The sequence below is a fragment of the Serinus canaria genome, chromosome 6, assembly GCF_022539315.1.
Source record: "Serinus canaria isolate serCan28SL12 chromosome 6, serCan2020, whole genome shotgun sequence".
Taxonomy (NCBI): domain Eukaryota; kingdom Metazoa; phylum Chordata; class Aves; order Passeriformes; family Fringillidae; genus Serinus; species Serinus canaria.
The window spans coordinates 21,659,347-21,677,270 of NC_066320.1; the positions used below are offsets into that span (position 1 = coordinate 21,659,347).

Consider the following 17,924-nt stretch of genomic DNA (forward strand, 5'->3'; position numbering starts at 1 on the left):
ATTGCCTTTTCTTTGATAGGCTTTGTAAAGGACTGCTTAACCTTAGATCTCTCTTCTAAATGAGATGTTATGTGTCCACATAAATATGCTTTGAAACCATCTAAAATAAAGCCCTTTCATTTTAAGGTATGGATAGATGTAGCCTAGTTGAAGAGAAGAAATGAAATGGCTGTTTTCATGTACTTTAATGGCATCTGAACTGAAGAGAGTTTAATGAAGGAACAGAGTCAATTTGAAAAGAGCACAGTTTGGAAATATTTCTGGGGAAAAGCAGCCTGGGTTACTCAGTTATATCATCTATTCAGGTCATTTGATACCCTAGTTAAGGATGATCCTCCTCGTGGATGAATTCTATCTGGTTGCCATGGATAACAAAAGCTTCAGATAAAGAGTCCCCTATGTCTCTGTGTGCATATAACATGAAATGTGGAGGGATGGGCATTTTGTGGGCTTCTGTTCAATGTGTTCATTGCAAATGTATCCACCCCCACACCATATTACACAACTGACAGAATCTGTGCTTACCTAAAACTACGGCTTGCTTGCACTTTTTTTTTTATTTTTTTCATTTACCACAAGACAAAACAAAACCTCCATCCTACTTTCAGCAGAGGCAATGATCTTGAAGTTTGAGGCTTCTTGTGGCTTTAGTATGGTTACTAAATTTAAGATAAGGATCTGATCTTTATGTGCAGCAATTGCATTGGGAAGCTTGCTTTATTTTTATCTGCTGTCACCTTGTTGATCCCAACAATGTGATTTTTTTTTTTTTGTGGCCCTTGGCTTGGTTTAGTTTGGTGGTGCTTCAGTACTGCTGTTTTAAAGAGATGTCAGAATTTTCCTCATTTACTAAGGTCTTGCAACTCAGCTGTAAAATTTGCCCATGGCTGCCAGTTAGCAAGAGGCTTTTTGGCTTTGGAATGATGAGATTGCTTCCTCTTTACTGCACTAAAATAATGTGTAGTTGAACTGTTTACAAGTTGCATTAACATATGGAAATCCATGTATGAATTTCAGGTGCTTTTCTTTTATGCTGTCTGGGATAAAAAAAGGGTTCATATTCTAATTTGAAATTTCTCTGGCTGTTAACCTATAGTGTAAATTAAGATGTTGTAAAGTTTCAAAATGTGTGTTAAAAAAGGTCTGTATCATGAACCAGGATAAGCAGCAATGTGTGCTTCAGAGTGATTTCTTCTTTTTTTTTTTTTTTTTTTTGAGAAATGAGGCTTTTGCTAAAAACTGTTTATCCATAATATGTAAATCAAGTGTGCCTGTCACCATAGTTATCTAAATGTCAGTTTGCTTACTGTTGTTAAATATTCATTCACCACGTTCATTGTAACAGCTCAAGAGGGATCCACTAGGGATATAAATACATTTTTCAGACTTTTAGCTAAATCTTTGAGCTATTCATAATATTGGGAGTGAGAAAGCTTCCAGACTCATTGCACAGACTTTGCCAACAGACATGGCACATTAGTAATGTGTCAGGAGTCCCAGGTCTTCAAGACTGAATGGACTGAACCAGTTCATGCCTGGGAATGTGCAACCTTTATAACCTAAAAGCCCCATTATGTTTTTTTTTATGTGATTCAAACAGTGAAGTTACATTGATCTATTTGACCTCTTGTTTCCAAGGGCTGCAGTTTTGTATTGAAGGTGATTGTGTAATCCTGAGTTCCATGAGAACCTCTGCTGTACTCTGGGCCTCTCGCTGCACAGTTTAAAGAATCCTGCATTTTGCTCCTTGCTTGTCTCCTTCATCCTTATGTGCCTGCCCTTGCCCCAGTTGAAGCCTTGCTTGCCTCATTACAGGGTTATGAGATACAAGCCTTGAATTTTGAAAGGGGTTTTTTATTTAAGCAGACTTTTCTCTGAACCAAAATACAGTTGTGTACAGGATGAAATTATTTCCCCTCAGAGCCCCCAACCTAGTCATCCAACAATCAGATGTAATTCCTCACTTCTTACAAGGTCCAATCTCATGATAAATACCTTTTTCTTTCCTAAAAGGTGAGAAAAGCCTTGAGCATTCCTGAGGACGGGCAGGAAAGAGATGATATAATACTTAAAATGTGTGTACTAGTGGTCTGCAAATCTGTTTCCAGTGCAAAGGGTGCCCTGTCTTAGGCTGCTTTTATAGCATGAGAAGAGAGAGACTTTGGTCAATTGTAATTCAAGCCATCTATGACCTCCTGAATGTGAGAACCTGTGAGTTTCACCCCATAGGCAGCCAGAACAGTCGTGTTATTGTTGTGTCAGGACAGTTGCATAGAGCTGGAAAAGGTCTCCTTAACTCTTGAGTCTAGTGCCCTGTGCTTGCAGGCATATCATCATACAATCCCTTGAATTTATCAAGCTCTGACTTACTCTTTTAAATTTGTTTCCCAGTAATTTCTGTTGGGGGGAGTTTTGGCATCTTGTTCCTTGGTTAGAAACATTCAACTTTGCAACCTGGATTTCTTGTCAATTCATACCCATTTGTCATGGTGTTAAGCCTCCCTTGAAACAAAGGTTGTTCTTCACATGTCGGTTTACTCCCCTGGGTGCGTTTTGCTGTTTCACAAGAAAGGTGCTCTCTTCTTCTGGTCAACATACTAGCCTATCTTTAAACTTGTTCAAGTTCAAGTTTATCTTCTTTGAACACAGCTTGTGCTTATTATGCACAGTGGTTGAGACAAGGCCTCACCAGCACCTTGTGCAGGGCATTACAGTGTTTGTGTCTCTGCTGGAAGTGCCTTTCTGGGTAAATGTTGTAGAACTGCACTCTTCAGCCTTTCATGTTGGTAGCTTGTAACCTCGTGATCTCATCATGGTGTTTGGTTTGCAGCTGATGAGCTCTCAGCTTGCCATGGAAATAAATCCCCAAATTCCTGACCCTATGGATTGCATTGTTTAATTTCATCTTGTGTTTATGATCTGTTCTTGTTTTTATCCCATTCTTTGAGTGCAGTCTGATACTTCCCTGTGTTTACACATCCCAACTTTCTGCCATTAGCAGGTTCATTATCAAGCGACTGTTTCTTGTGTCCAGGTCACACAGAAAAACAAAGAATTATTCTCTAAACTGATGTCTTCAGAATTCAAGCAGTAATTTTTTCTCAGACCAGTAATTTCTCTGATTGGATCTTGTTTGCCAGATCTTTGGATGTGAAATAGAAGTTTAATTTAATTTAAATTTCTTTTTGGGTTCCCACCTATTTCCTTCACTTTTAATTTTTTTATACAAAGCTATATTATATACTCTACTGAAGTGTTCCTAAGCTAGCTCCATCATCTTGGGGATTTTTTTTGTCTGAGCTACTTTATCTTAAATGATATCAGACTTATCTGGCAGGATCTGCAGGCAAATGCTTGATGCATGTTTCCCACTGATCTTTCTCCTCCCTTTCAAAATTTCTTGTAAAGCTTTCCAAATGGAAAGGCAGAGAATGGCCCTTTAGGACAGCTCAGGCTCAGTCATCAGTAAAAATGTGGCTCAGTCACATGATAGAGGCTTGACAGCTCATAAACTCAGTGCTTCAGATGGTGCATGGGGAATGGGGGAATGAGTGAGGAGGCACATTGTGGAATTAGCTGAGGAGATGAAATAGCTTCTTGTAAAGTCTGAGGCAGATGATGTCCACTGTTAGGGTGTCAAAAGTACAGCTGGTGTCCTGGAGAAATGCCAATGAACTGCTGCGGGTATGGAAAGTACGGTTCTGCTTCCTGCTGGGCTGAGATGTATCTAGCACAAGCTGTGACTGCTTTTGCTTCTTGGTTTTTATAGATCTTCTGTTTCTGCCTTCTTTTTCTATCTCTTTGGTACTGCAATAATTGTTACATTATGTCTTGTGTGTTGCTTCTGCAAGAGAAACTGTTGTTGAGAGGGAAGAATGGAATTGACACAGACCTTTTGGAACTAACATTTCAAAATTGCTGAAGGGAAGGGCCTTTCCTGGGCACATCTTTTTACAAAATGAGAATTGTGTGACTGTTATCTGTGTTGCTTGTAAGAATTAATTGCGTGTCAGTGCGAATATCCCGATTTCCCAAGGCTGGGGATGTTGATGAGAGCTAAAACCATGGGCTCATCTTCCTGGAAAGAGGAGCAGGGGCAGCACAGAGAAGGATATCACTTTGCAGGGTACCACAGTCTGTGCTTAGAGCAGGAGAAATGGTCTTTGAGGGAGTGGTACCAGTCTTCATTACAAAATCTTTCCTGGGTGGTCATGGAGGAGGAGGAGGAGGAGGTCAGGTGGCCCTGCAGTAGGCTGATCCTACACCAGACCTGTGAGTCTGTGTCTTAGTTCTCTGTATAGTTATTTCTTGTATTTGGATAGGATAAATGTGTCTTATCTGCTTTGTTCCAGTCATAAGCTCTGCAGAGCTGCCTTTGGATGCTGATGTGCAAACGAGCAACCTGCTGATAACCTTCTTGAAGTACAGCTCAATTGTGATGCAGGACACAAAAGGTAAGTGAATTCTGTGGATGCAGCCAACAGTGCTTCTGAAGTCAGGAGGGCACAAGAACATGCCTAGTGACTCCAGAAATAGAAGTGGAGTCTCTTTATAAAAAGATTTAAGGTTTCACCTTTGAAAAACTTAAGTGATTTCTTATTGTGAGAGAAGATTTATGAAAGTAGGAGATACCTAATACTGGCAGGAGAGATGTCAGGTATGGAAAGAATGTAATAATAAAAGATAATACCTAATAACCAAGCCTGTCTATGTGCCAGAGGTGTAAGTATATCTGATTCACAACTCTCTGTCAGAGAGGGGAAGTCTGAGACCAGAGCTGTATTTTTAAGAACACTTAGGAACTGACACTGAGGGCAAAGCTCAACATTAGAAGGAAATACTTCCCTTGTCCTTTGGTTGAACAGGTGGTTCTGTTATTATATATCATGGGGCAGCAGCAACTTAGACTGCAGTGGCAGTAATTTGCTTGAGAAAATATCTGTCTGTGTTGTGCTTTTTGTTTCTCCTGTAGTTCTGTGGGGGTTAATTTCAGCTTGCTGGAGCTGAAGTATTGCTTAATCTCCTGCTCAGGGTACCCAAGGGTGCTGTTTTGCCCAGTGGTTATAAGGGCAGGACCACAGTGTGAACATAACAAGTGATCTTTGCACCATATTTCAGGCTGTTACTGAGTTTTGCTGTTAAGATAAATATAACAATAGAAATATGAAGATATCTGCAGAGCTATGATACATCAATTACTGAATTTCATGAATGCTTAGCATTGAATAAGAGAGCAGGCAGTTTCCTTTTATCTACTAGCTTGCAGTGAAGTTGTATTTGGCTGCCTTGCACCTGTTCAGTAAGCAACCTAGTTGAAAAAAAAGTAATAACTGAAATTAGCACCAAAAGGAACTTCATGCACCCCTATTTGGTTTTGGCTGGGACAGAGTTAATTTTCTTCTTAGTATCTGGTACAGTGCTGTGGTTTTGGATTCAGGATGAGAATGATACTGATAACACACTGATATGTTGGCTCTGGCTAAGTAGTGCTAACCCTGTGTCGAGGACTTTTCAGTGACTCTTGCTCTGCCAGTGAGGATGTCCACAAAAAGCAAGGAGGAATCAGGGCAGGGATAGGTGACCTGAACTGGCCAAAGGGATATTCCACGCCATAGAATGTCATGCCCAGTATATAAACTGCAGGAGTTACCCAGAGGGAGATGATTGTTGTTTGTGGGTGGGATGGGCAGCCGGCAGTGAGTGATTGTATAATGAGCTGTATTGTGCATCACTTGTTTCTCTTTGGTTCTGTTACCCTTTCTCACTCTGCTGATGGTTATTATGATTATCATGATTATGATGATGAGGTTTCAGTTATTAAATTGTTCTTATCTCAACCCACATGATTTATCTTTTATTTCCAGTTCTTCTCCCCACTGTGGGGAGAGGAGAAGCATTGCAAGTGATTGAGCAGCTGCATGGTACTTAGTTGCTGTCTGGGGTTAAACCGCAATTCCTTGGCACCTAGGCAGAATCAGGTTTACCTGTATCTTTTCTCAGAGGTTTTGCTGGCAGGTTGGATGAAGATACTATTATAATGGAGCACCATTTTCAGATCATTCATTCCAGCATTTAACTGTCCTTACTGTGAGAAAGCTTTGTGTGCTTCCTAAATTCTTAACTGTAATTTAAATTAATTACTAGTTATCTTCTCCAAGATAGATATTGAGAGTGGATTATTTCTTTTTTCTGTGTGTCATCCCTTACGTATTTGAAGTCTGCTTTCATGTTTCCTCTTGCTTTTGTCTTTTGAACTAAACCACATCAATCTTGGCTCAGTGATTTTAATAGATTACACACGTGAGGAGGACTTACCAGCTCTCTAATTTGCTCATTTTCATTTGCTTTTCTCCGGGTCTATCTTGCTGATCCAAGACTCTGAAGGAACAATTGTATATTTTTTAATTTAACTTCTTCCCTTATTAGTCACTGTAATATGGAAAGTCTGCAGAGGGCCTTGGAAGCTGCCACACAGGATTAGTTTCAGATAGAATGAAATCTGATAGAAGGGATTCCTTACTAAACAAGCCAGTGAGAGATGAGTTTATTGTGCTGTGAGACAGGAGTTGATGTTTCTTTCTTTCTTTACTTTGGTTCTAGCTTGTATAAGTCTGAAATTTGTGTAGCTGATAGACCTCCTTCCCACCACATTAGTTCATGGCAGTGAGCTCCACTGATTGATCATTTAAAAAGTGTGCCTTCCAAACCAACACTTACTAATTCTGGTGGGTATTTTCCTGCCCTTCTATTTTGATTATAGATGGAGCACTGACTTACTTTTTTTCCTGTATAAGATCAAGCATGGAACAGACTGCCCAGGGAAGTGCTCAAGTCACAATCCCGGAAGGTATTTAAAAGACATGTAGATGTGGCAGTTAGGGACATGGTTTACTGGGAGACTGGCAGTGCTGGATTAACATTTGGGCTCCATGATCTTAAAGGTCTGTTCTAACCTAAACGATTCTGTGCTTCTATGTGACACCAATATAGCAAGAAGAATGAATAATTCTCATTTACTCCTTGTGTCTTGAGACAGGTGGGAACCCTTAGAGGGAAAATTGGTTTCTTCCACATCCAGGACTAGACACTTGTTTTGGTCCTATCCTAGAGAGCACAATTTAATAGATTGTGTTTGCTAGATCCTTCTCTTGTTATCCTCCCTTGTGTCAGTCAGAGGCAGCTGCCTTGGGAGAAACAAAACCTCTGTGTCATTTTCTCCCATCTGCAAAACAGGTTTAGTGCTGATCTGCCTCCCTGTAGAAAGTGGTCTGCTTTGTTGCTTTAATGAAGGTTTCTTTGAAAGTGTGAAGTGTGTGCGCAAGTAACTGCTTGCATAGCTGCCCCACAGCTCCTGAAAATGGTCTGATGTTCTGGCAGAGGGCAGAGTCCATGGTGTGAAACAGGAACCTTTACAGCATGATCCCCAGAGAGAGAAGTGGTAGCAGCACCTACAGAAACATACAGAGAGGCCTTACAATATAAAAATAACAAGACTCCTGGGTATCAGTTTTATTCTAGGTCATTTCTCCTTCTTGCTGAAGTACAAAACTTCACACTTAAACGTTTTAGCTGAGGTAAGGAGATGGGAGAGGCTTTTAACTCTCCCATTCCAAAATTCCTCTTCATCTTACTTAGTGCTGCAAGATGAAATCAGCACACTTCAGGGCACATCTTGTTAGTAAATGTCTGTCCCTGAGCAGCATAGAAAAGAAAACAAAACAGGTGTCAAACTAAACAGAACAGCTAGCTAAGCCCATTCTGTCTGTTTTTATAATTATCATATACACACCAGCTAGCAAAGTGTTCATCGAAGTCATCTGCAAAGAAGGAATTTGGCTGATGCTGTCTTCTGCTTTATATGAAAGTGTGTCTGACTGTTTCAGATATCCCTCTCCTTTGGGTCTGACTCTAAGGCAGAAGTCTGGGATGGCATGTTTAGTATTCCTGTGCTTTAGAGCAGCTTTTGGAAATCTTGGTAATGTGCAATGTGAAGTCTTCTCAGAACTTAGTTATGAGTGTGTGGGTTTTGGGGGTGTGTGATCCAAGCACGTTCTTTTTTAGAATGAAGATTTTTATATGTGCTTGACTGGACAGTACCTTCTACAATATGATCTTACCTGACCCTGCTTTGAGCAAGGATTGAACCAGAGATTTCTTCTATGTTTTGCACCAGCTGTCATTCAAGGCAAAAGCTGTTTGAAGTTGTGAGATGAATAAGAAGTTGTGGAACATGATCAGGGTGAAACTCTTGGCTTAAAATGCTAAGTCTTTGCAGAGTCCCTTCTTTCATGTTTTTGCAAAGAGTAAAGTAGGTTGTGTCTCTCAATATTGGGGTTAAAGCTTGGAACTTAGAGCATAATGTCAGCAGTTGTTTTGCTGCACAGTGCTGTGCCTCTGTGAAAGCTTTGCTGCTTGTTTCATAACCTACAGCAAAGGTGATGTTTTGCTTTCCGCCTTGTCTAAGAGAGGGAACAGTGTGTCTCTGCTGTGACAGAAGGACAGTATTTAGAATAGCTGTGGAAGTAAAACTGAATGTGACAGAAGCCCAGCGGATTGTTACAGTGCTGTTGGAAGTTCAAACCTGAACCTTTGCTGTTGGTGCAGACTGGTGACAAGTGGGTGGGATTAAGTGGCCAGGCTGGAGGTTGAGTGCTTAATACTATTAGCTGTCATGGAGGGAAGTAGGACTGTGAAGAATCTCCAAGCTGGGCTTTTCTTTTGCTGCAACGGCTGTCTTGCTCTTCAGCCTTGCTGGGCTTGTGTGGCTCATGGAGGACTTGTTTTCTCTCCTTTGCAGATGAGCACCGGCTGCACAGTGGCAAGCTGTGCCTCATTATCCTGACATGCATAGCAGAGGTAGGTTTCTCCTGTGAAGCTGCTCGGCTGATGTTGTGCTGCAAGGCTCTGTCCCCCTGCCTCCTGTGGGGCAGGAGCCGAATATCCACAGTGGTACTGAGTGGTGAGGTCCTCAGGCACTTATTGTTTGCTAATATACTTGATGCAATACTGTTAAAGTCGACTTGAAACTTGAAAATTGGATCATCTTATTTGAGTTAGCCAACTTCTGGGGATGAGGAGAAAAAAGAGTAAACCAAAGCCTTTTCTCTCTAAGCTTTTGAGTGACCCTGTGGTGTGGCTTTTAGATGAGTAATGTGCTAATGGCTTTCAGCTCTGTGCTGTTCATGGTAAACACAGGCTGTGCCATATCCCTTCTGCCAAAGAAGGGTACAAGTCTGAAAGTAAGTCACGTGTTTGTAGGTCCTTACAAACAAGACAAATAGCAAACGAGGTAGTAGGGTGAGAAAGCAGCATCACAGAGTTCTCTCAGCAGTCCTGGCTGAATGTGGCCCTGTCTCATGGGGACTATGTTCTAATGGCTGACTCATGTCCTGAATTGTGGTTGTGTTTGTGTGGCATTTACATTTTGCTTGCTTACTTGCAAGTAAAGACCTTTCATCCTTAAAGAATAAAAAGCAGTGAGGTTGATAGCCCGTGTAAGGATTCTGTAATAATGTTTCTTCAGGGTGCAGCCTGAAAACAAATCATCTACATTTAAAATTTTTCTAATTAAATGGTTTTGGCACTTGTTCTTCAGGTGGCTGCATAGATAATACAAGATAAGAAATTCTGTTCCTGCATAACAAGGGCATTCTTCGGTTCTGATATTAAAGAGAGAATATGTTTATTAGCTATTCTGACTGTGCATTATCTGGAGAAGTCTCTTTAATTTAGAGATGGTCTTGGAATGAGATTTGGGGTGGACCAGCTCATAAACATATCTGCTAGTACTGTAGTAGCTTCTGGAATCAAAATCCCAGGAAAAACCTTTGTCCACACAGTCACATAACTGGTGCTGTAGACCCACCTCTTATCTTATATACCTGGAGCACTTGTTAAACTTGTGACACCATGGTGTGTACAGTCCAGAGTTTAAATGAGCAAAGGGGGAGAAAGTTAGACTGAACTACTGCTTCTTTTGATAGCAATTAATTTTTCTAAAGTGGAATTGGGAGGGGGGGTTTACTTTTGTGTGACTGGAAACATGGGTGGGACAAGAAGAGATGGAGAGATGGCTTTATAGCTTGGTGGTCGTATCTTGGGAGTTTGAAACACGTGATTTGAAAGGCAACTGTAGGGTGTTGGGCTTTTCATATCTCCTCCCTTTTTTTGCCCTTTTCAATAGGATCAATATGCTAATGCTTTTCTTCATGATGACAACATGAATTTTCGTGTAAACCTACACAGAGTGGTGAGTCTTTTCCTCCAGATTGTTTTCTCTTTAGAATGGAAACACAGAGGATTTGAGTATGTATGGAAAGTATATGTTGAAAATTGTCACAGACATCTAACCTACATTGTGAAGGCATGTGGAAATACTGTCAGGAATGCAGGAGTTGCAGAATGATTTTGAAGTTGCTCTCAGAGTGTCTCCATTCTTCAAAGAACAAAGAGCTCTTTGCCCTGTCAGTGAATTTAGAGGCCTGTCTAGCTGGCGAGGAGCTGTGTATGATGAGGTCTCTGAGGAAATCAGTGCTAGAGAGAATGTTCTGCCTTAATCTCCAGCAAGCATTAGCCCTCATGTGATACATAATAGCCAGCTGGAGTTACACTGAGTGCTCTTATTTGGCTTATTCTGGGTAGAGTAATTCACCTTCAGGAAGGAAAGTATTTTTTCCAGAGCTTTTTCCTGTGGTGGAAGAAGTGTCCTTACGTGGCTCATGAAGCTCTGCACTTACAAGTAACTTGAATGGTTATCTTAACTTGAGCCATTCTGTCTTTGTGGTATTGGCACAAAATTCCACTTCATCTGGTAGTGAAGCAGCACTCAAAAGTCACTCACTGTTCAAGAAAGAAACAAACATCTTACTTTATGGAGACCACATTGCAAGGATGCTAGTCATTACCCCTTAACAACAGATTTGCTATCCAGTTTGCCTTTCTGGTCTGTTTCAATGAATACCAAAGCCACTGACTACTGTACACACTGTTAAGAATGCCAATCAGACTTCTGGGTCAGAAACAAATCAGTATGTTAACCAAGGGGGAGGAATTTCTGTGTGATTTGTTTTTGTCTCGGGGTCCCTCCCCTCAGCAGAACAGTGCCCTCCATCCATACAGCTAGAGAAACAAACCCCCAGTATCACCACACTGGAAAGCAGGCACAATTTTGCTCCAGCCATGGCCTTTAGGGTTAGTGTATATAAGATGGCAGTTGGAGAAAAAGACAAAAGGAAGCCTGTGCTGATTGTACTATTTGCTTGAAAAATACAGTAATACACAGAGTGTCACTTGAGGCTTCTGCTGACTTCTTTTCATCTTTGTGTGTTTGAAGCCAATGAGGCATCGGAAGAAAGCAGCAGACAAGAACCTGCCCTGCCGCCCGCTGGTGTGTGCGGTGCTCGGTGAGTGTTGTCAGAGCAGCTGTGTGCTTGTGGCTCCTCAAGCATCTCTTGCTGGGCAATAGAAATATGAGATTTGAGAATTAAATGGAGCAGCAGATGGACTTAAAAGAAGGACAGTTACATAGTAAAGATGTTTCCAGCAATCCATGCCCATCTTTGTACTTGGCTACCTCACAGACAAATCCAAGATTGCAGCTCTGTAGCAATAATCCTGTATACATTTACAGAAAGTTTTACAGACACTGCTTGGCCCATTTGAGCTGAGTTTTTAACAAGAGGTAGGACAGTTGATTAATAAATTCGGTGTTTAGGTGAGTGTGGTAGCAGCGACAAGTACTTTATAGATATAAAGTACTATAGATGATGGCAGACCTGTGGTTCACAAAAACTTATTTGTGAACGTGTTTGCTGGGCATTGAGCCTTTTCTGAACCAAAAAACAACAGGAGTGTTAGTAGCTAGAATTGGTTTTGCCTGTGGATGTGGAGGCGTAGTTGAAAGCTTTTCATGCAGCACATGATTAAGTTGTGACTCTCATTACTGTGGAGGCCAAAAGCACATGTGGGTTCAGAAATGGATGGAGCCTGGATCCCTGAATGGCTGTTCAGCCTGATGGTACAAGAGCAGTCTTAGACTTGAGCATTTTGAAATGTGATTTGTTGAAGCCAAGACACCACAGCTGCATGAAGAGTCTTTCTAGAGCTATCAGATCCCATATACTCCTCACGTGCACTGTTTCTAGTCACTGTTGAGTCACACTGCTGGGCTGTTACTGCCCTAGGAGGTTACAGCTCACAATTGCTACCAGTGGCTTGGTATAAGCATTTCATGCTGAAGTTGGGTTCAACACACCCCCACACACATTCAGTTGTCATTGATTAGCTTCTCTCAATTGTATTTCTATACTCTTTGCCTCTTATCTTCATACTGGAAGCCCTTAAATGTCAGACACATTCTGCTTTTTTCATTTTTCCCCAAATTAGTCTTAAGCAAAAGCTTAGCCTATGTTGCGATCAAACTAGCTTTACTAGCTACTTGCTTCAGAATTTGTTTTAGGAAAAATAGGTATTATTTGCAATGTCTCTTTAAGTAGCATCCAGGTTGTGCATTGTTTCTGAATAGTTTTCTAAAATGTGCTTCTTAATGGAATTTTCCATTAGTGACAGGGCTTGAAATATGAGGGCAATTCTAAACATCAGAATTCATGGTATAGTCTTTGACTAATAGTAAGGGAAACCATATGGGGAAGCAGTGCCTTAAAGCAAATTACAGTATGTACCCTCGGTTTCCAGTAGGTTCTTTTCTAGTTCTAGCAAATGTCTACTGTTCTTTAGAACAAACAAACAAAAAAAGTGAAATCCCTTTCATCTAAGCAGGACTATTGTCTGGTAGAGATAGGTAGGTGGGGCAATTTGACTTCCTTGTAGTCTACTAAAAGCTAACAGTAGCCACCTCAATACTTACTTTATCATTTTCTTTTCTGTCAGATTTGATGGTGGAATTCATTGTAACACACATGATGAAAGAATTTCCTATGGATCTCTATGTGTAAGTGTCTGTGGGATAACTCACTGTGATTTCATTTGAAGTTTGAATTTAGGTAGAATCCTGCCCATAGAGCAATCTTCTGGCTGAAATAACACTTTGTGGCTGGTGGGGAGTGGGACGGCTTTTCATGAACTCTTCCAGTAACTTTTTCTACTTCAAAAATCCTCTGTGTGCCAGAAAATTGAAAGCAATTCAATTTCAGACTGTTTCCCTAATCTACTTGATCTAACACAAAGAGCTTTTCAGTCTAAAAGAAGTTTCGTAACACAGAGTCATTGCAGCAATTCCCACTTCCCAGAAGATGAATCTTGGTCTAGAAACAGAAAAGACAGTTTTGAAAAAGCAAGGATGACTGACACGAGGCCTGGAAGGCAGTGTGGAGAGGGAGGGAGGTTTAATCCTGAAGTGGCCTGCTAGGCAGCAAGGGGTAAAACTTAGCAATGGGCAAAAGGAGACAAGAAGACAGAGCTACTCATGAGCACTCCCTGTGTCCCACAGGGGCCTCTCCAATGCTTTGTACTGCTTTAGCCTGGAGGGCAGAAGTAGGATTTAGACAGTTTGTTGGCTTTGCTCTGTTTGTACAGTGCTGAATTTCCCCAAGATGTGAACAGCACTATATTCTGGAGCAAAGATAGACACACAGGATGTTTTCCCCTAAGGTAACTTTTCAGCATATTCTGGTTTTGCCCAAATAACCTTGCAATTACAATGCCTTTTCAAGGGTTGTGCAGTTCAGTCGAGTTTGTGAGATTTTATTTTTTTTTATGACTATTGCAGAACTAATTGTAGATGGATGTAATGCTCTGGAGTTTCACAAGAAGGGTGTGAAGCGTTTGGACTCAAAAGCAGCATCACATCTAGAAACCCTGTAACACTAGAAATAATGAGCAGTAGCAACCATCAGTGGACATTTGTATCCATTTATTTTGGCATGTTTGTGCAGTCCCTTCACTCTGGTCCTGTCTGAAACCATCCCATAGCAGACACAGTTATTGCAGACAAAGTGGGTGTTCTGAATGCACAAGTAGTGTCGTACTTCTCTGCAGTACATTTAAGAGGTGACAATATGAAGCTGCACAAGGCTGGGCATATTAATATTTAGAAGAGAAATCCAGGTCCCTTAGAGTACTTCTTGTCTATTATTTGTGTTACGAATCCTCAGCACAAAACTTTTAAAAAAAGAGAGACACCCCACCAGAATGGATAACTTCATAACTTGACTTACAGCCAAACAGATACAGAGGTGAAAAAGTGCTGGGCATTGTCCAGTACCAGTAACATCAGAAACAGGAGATTTCTCCCCATAGGGATTGCTGTTCCTGATCTGAAGACAGCTGTCTATCCTAGCTGGTTTGCTTCCTTTTCCTGGTTGAATTTATGAGAATCCATTTTGAAATGCAGCACTTAATGTCGTGCTCAGCGATTATAAATAGTTTTACCTTGATTCAAAGTTATTTTCAGTTTTTGCCTTATTGTGGTATTTTTGGGATTATCTATGGGTCTGAAAAGAATAATGCGTACCTTCTGCATATTTTTTTGCTACAGCCTTGTTTTAAAGCCTTGTCTTGAACTTTTCACCTCATTTTGAATAAATTCCATGCAAATTTTTAGATTTTAATTTCTCCATGTTTATCTGATGTGCAGTGTCTGTCACCAGTGTCTTTTCAGAAAGATGTGGGTTTTAATGAGATAATGTGTTTTTGAGAAATAGGGATTTGGGGGGAAAGAGATTTTTCTTTTTCGTAGTCTTCTAGTTTTTTCTCCATGTCGATAGCTAAAAATAGCTTGGCCTGACAAATTAAAATTTGTATATATTTTTTGTCTTGTCCATAATGATAGTGTTAGAGAATTTACTCACTGTACTGTAATTTTAGTTTGGATGTTATTTGTGAAGAATGTTTGTGCACCTAAGAGTCTGTATGAACATTAGATGCTATAGAGACCTACAGGATTTGGAGACTTGACAAGTGCACTTCTTGTATGTTGGGGAGTTCCAGAGCTTGCATGTGCATTGCATGAACATTCCAAAGATCATACTTAAATTAAGGAGACTGAAAAATTTGATAGAAATATATTTCTTTTCTTTTTTAATGTAATTAAACCATACACCTCAGTCAAACAAAAAATCCTGTAGTTTTTCTGACACCCTCATTTCCTTTAGCCTCATCACTGGGGCCAAAGAAACAGAGAAGCTCCATTGTGTCCAAATTTTACAGTAGCTTGCAGTATCTCATTGCAAGTTAAGTAACTCGTTCTGTAGAGTTTATGAGGCCCTTAGGATAGGGTAGCAAAAGGTGAGAAGTATTTATTGAACAGCAAACATGCATGTGTGGTCAGTCCTATCCTGCTGAGTGTAAACTGACATACAGGCCCCTTTTTTTATTTGGTCAGATTCTTTCTTTTGTGAGTGTTGATTCCCCTTAGGAGGCAAAAGTCACAACTCCCATCTTCCTCTCATAGTCTTTGAATTTGTCTATTTCCCTGCTGCTGATTTCAGTGATATTTCCAGGCTTGCTGTAGAATTGTGGGAAGATACAATGTCATTAATCCTTTGCCCTCTCTTTTCCAGACGGTGCATTCAGATTGTGCACAAGCTGCTGTGCTACCAGAAGAAATGCAGAGTGAGGCTTCATTACACTTGGAGGGAGCTCTGGTCAGGTACTTGGCCTCTGCAGAGACAGCTAAATAGGAAAAACCCACAGTGATGGTTGTTTTGTGGCCGTGACTGCTTGTTCCATTGCTGCTGGGTTGAAAAGCAAGCAGCAGTTCTGTTAAAGCATCTTTATGTTGCTTCTTAGTTGCTGCATGCAAATTGCCTCCTTTGGAAAGCCAGTTCATTATCATAATGGTAGCTAATTTACTTCCTTGTCTTCCATGCTCACTATGGTATCCAAATGTCTTTGTTTTTCTGTTCCATTACCTGAGTCTCTCTTTACCTGATTGGAGAAAATGGAGTAATGTTTCATGGAGTAGTATTTCTCTCTCAGATATTTGTGAGTAGAAAGGAGGTAGGCTCTTGGGTAAAGGGAGATGGACCTTGCTTTTCCTTTTACTGCAAGAGATGCTCATGCAAAGAATAGTGTCTGCAGCTCCTAAAGAGAGCAGCCTTGAAATGTCAGGGTGAGGGAAGAGATGCTTTTAACTCTGACCTTTGAGTCGATGGTAGATAGTCTGGTGCGTGCCACTTGCATCCCAAGACATATAAATAAGTATTGCAGAGTCTGACATAATCTAGTGGACAGCTTTGTAGGACTCTTATATGATGCAGTCATTGTGTGGGAGGTCTGGGGAGGGGAGTAGCAGGATGGATGGTGAGACCTAACAGGCATCTTTGGTGGATATGGTTTGTGCTTCAGTTCTTATCTAGCCAGTGAAGTAGCTCAGCCAGGAAGGTACAGTTAATCCCCTAGCTATTGTGGCTTAAACAAGAGCTTTATGAAAATTCAAAGGAACATGGCCCTAATTGTGTATTCCTGGAGCTGTGCTTGAGACCCAGGATCAGCGATTTGCCTAGTGTAATGCAACTCCCATCAGAAATTTGAGAGGATGGCTTTTGAAAGAGGCAGTATCAGTGGCTTGTGAAGCTCTTCTCAATTGACTCTGAGTACTTCCCTTCAGTAGCCTTGCCCAGCTGAGATGTAGGTACTGAGAAGTAAACCAACAACCTGAGTCAGTTTCAGTTACTGAATTTTTACCTTACGTGACATGTGGCCCATTCAGACTTTCTAAATTATTCCTGCAGAAGGTGAAGTGGGTGCCACTAATTAAGGGATTAGCAATTCCTTTTCAGTTGTTTCCCTCAGAACAGAGCCCCTAGAGGCATGGCTGTAGTGTAGTGCCAGTTCAGGAGATGAGTGTGTACAATGTGGATGTCTGTTGTGAATGGAAATTGCATCTGACAATGTGTGTGATGTCTTCTCAGCAGTTACAGTGAACCAGGGCCATTTCTTTTTGGCCAGGCTAGAATTTTCTGCTTTTCTATGCACTGGCAGAATGGAAGTTTGAAATATAGCACCTTTTGCTCTAAGGTATTGTTCCACAGTTCAGGGAGCACACTCGTTGGCATCTTTAAATCCTTAACTTTCCCTATTTTAGGGAAGGAGAAAAAATTACACATACTCACTACACACTGAGATTCAGCATCTTGGGATATTCTTGTTAGCTGTCTCTAATTAGCTGGTGTTTATATAGACCTTTGGAAACATAAAGTGCCTCAGAAGCATTAAGTACTACACATGCTTTGAAAGCAAAGCAGTAATATAAAAACACTTGGGTTGGTCAGGTTTCTGTGAAGGAGCTGAAACATTGGCACACCCAATGGAGCTGAAGAGCTCCATGCTTTCGATAGATTTTTGTGTATTTGAGGTGATCCTCTTCTGAGAGTAAACTACCATAGACTGTTTCAAAATTATTATTTCTTTTATAGGATGTTGAGGTGAACAGAGATATTCTTCTGTAGCTGCTTTAGTGGTTTATACAGGCTGGAAGACCCTGGGTGAAATGGTGCATACACCTGTAAAAGGGCAGGTGCTGGCTGCTCCAGGTGTGCTTCTAGAATGCTATATAAGTTGCAGAATAAATGCTTATTTCCAGCCCTATCTTGGGATCTGTTTCATACTTAACTCTGACCCTGTCAAGGTTGCTCTTTGATTACACAGAATGCTGCTGCCGTTGATGTGAAAGAATGTCTCTTTCTGTGGTCTTGATCTATATGACAGACAATTCCAAACCAGAGCACAATGTTTCTGAAATAATTTCTGTCCTTCGTATGACCATCAGGCTTTTGTTTTGGATTGAAGCGTTAGTTATCATGGCTGGATGAAGAGCCAAAAGGGAACAGCTATTCACTGTAAGGTCTGAGATACCAGGTTGCCCCATCAGGTGTGCTTTACAGAAGGTCTTCAAGCCCACACTTGTCTTCTGGAATGACAGAGTGTGTGATGACTTAAGCAATGCCCCTGTGGATAACAGCAAT

The 17,924-nt window shown here is 40.9% G+C and overlaps 1 protein-coding gene across 3 annotated transcripts in view; it reads left to right on the forward strand.

The window, feature by feature from the left end:
* The window catches only part of ARMH3 (armadillo like helical domain containing 3), a 123,732-nt gene that overhangs the window by 23,443 nt on the left and 82,365 nt on the right, over nucleotides 1-17,924 (forward strand). For all 3 annotated transcript variants that reach the window (XM_050976539.1, XM_009087243.4, XM_050976540.1), the window contains exons 15-20: nucleotides 4,353-4,454; nucleotides 8,798-8,856; nucleotides 10,184-10,249; nucleotides 11,333-11,402; nucleotides 12,889-12,949; nucleotides 15,519-15,607. In XM_050976539.1, the coding sequence (XP_050832496.1) occupies nucleotides 4,353-4,454; nucleotides 8,798-8,856; nucleotides 10,184-10,249; nucleotides 11,333-11,402; nucleotides 12,889-12,949; nucleotides 15,519-15,607 (447 nt within the window). The remainder of the gene's footprint in view (nucleotides 1-4,352; nucleotides 4,455-8,797; nucleotides 8,857-10,183; nucleotides 10,250-11,332; nucleotides 11,403-12,888; nucleotides 12,950-15,518; nucleotides 15,608-17,924) is intronic.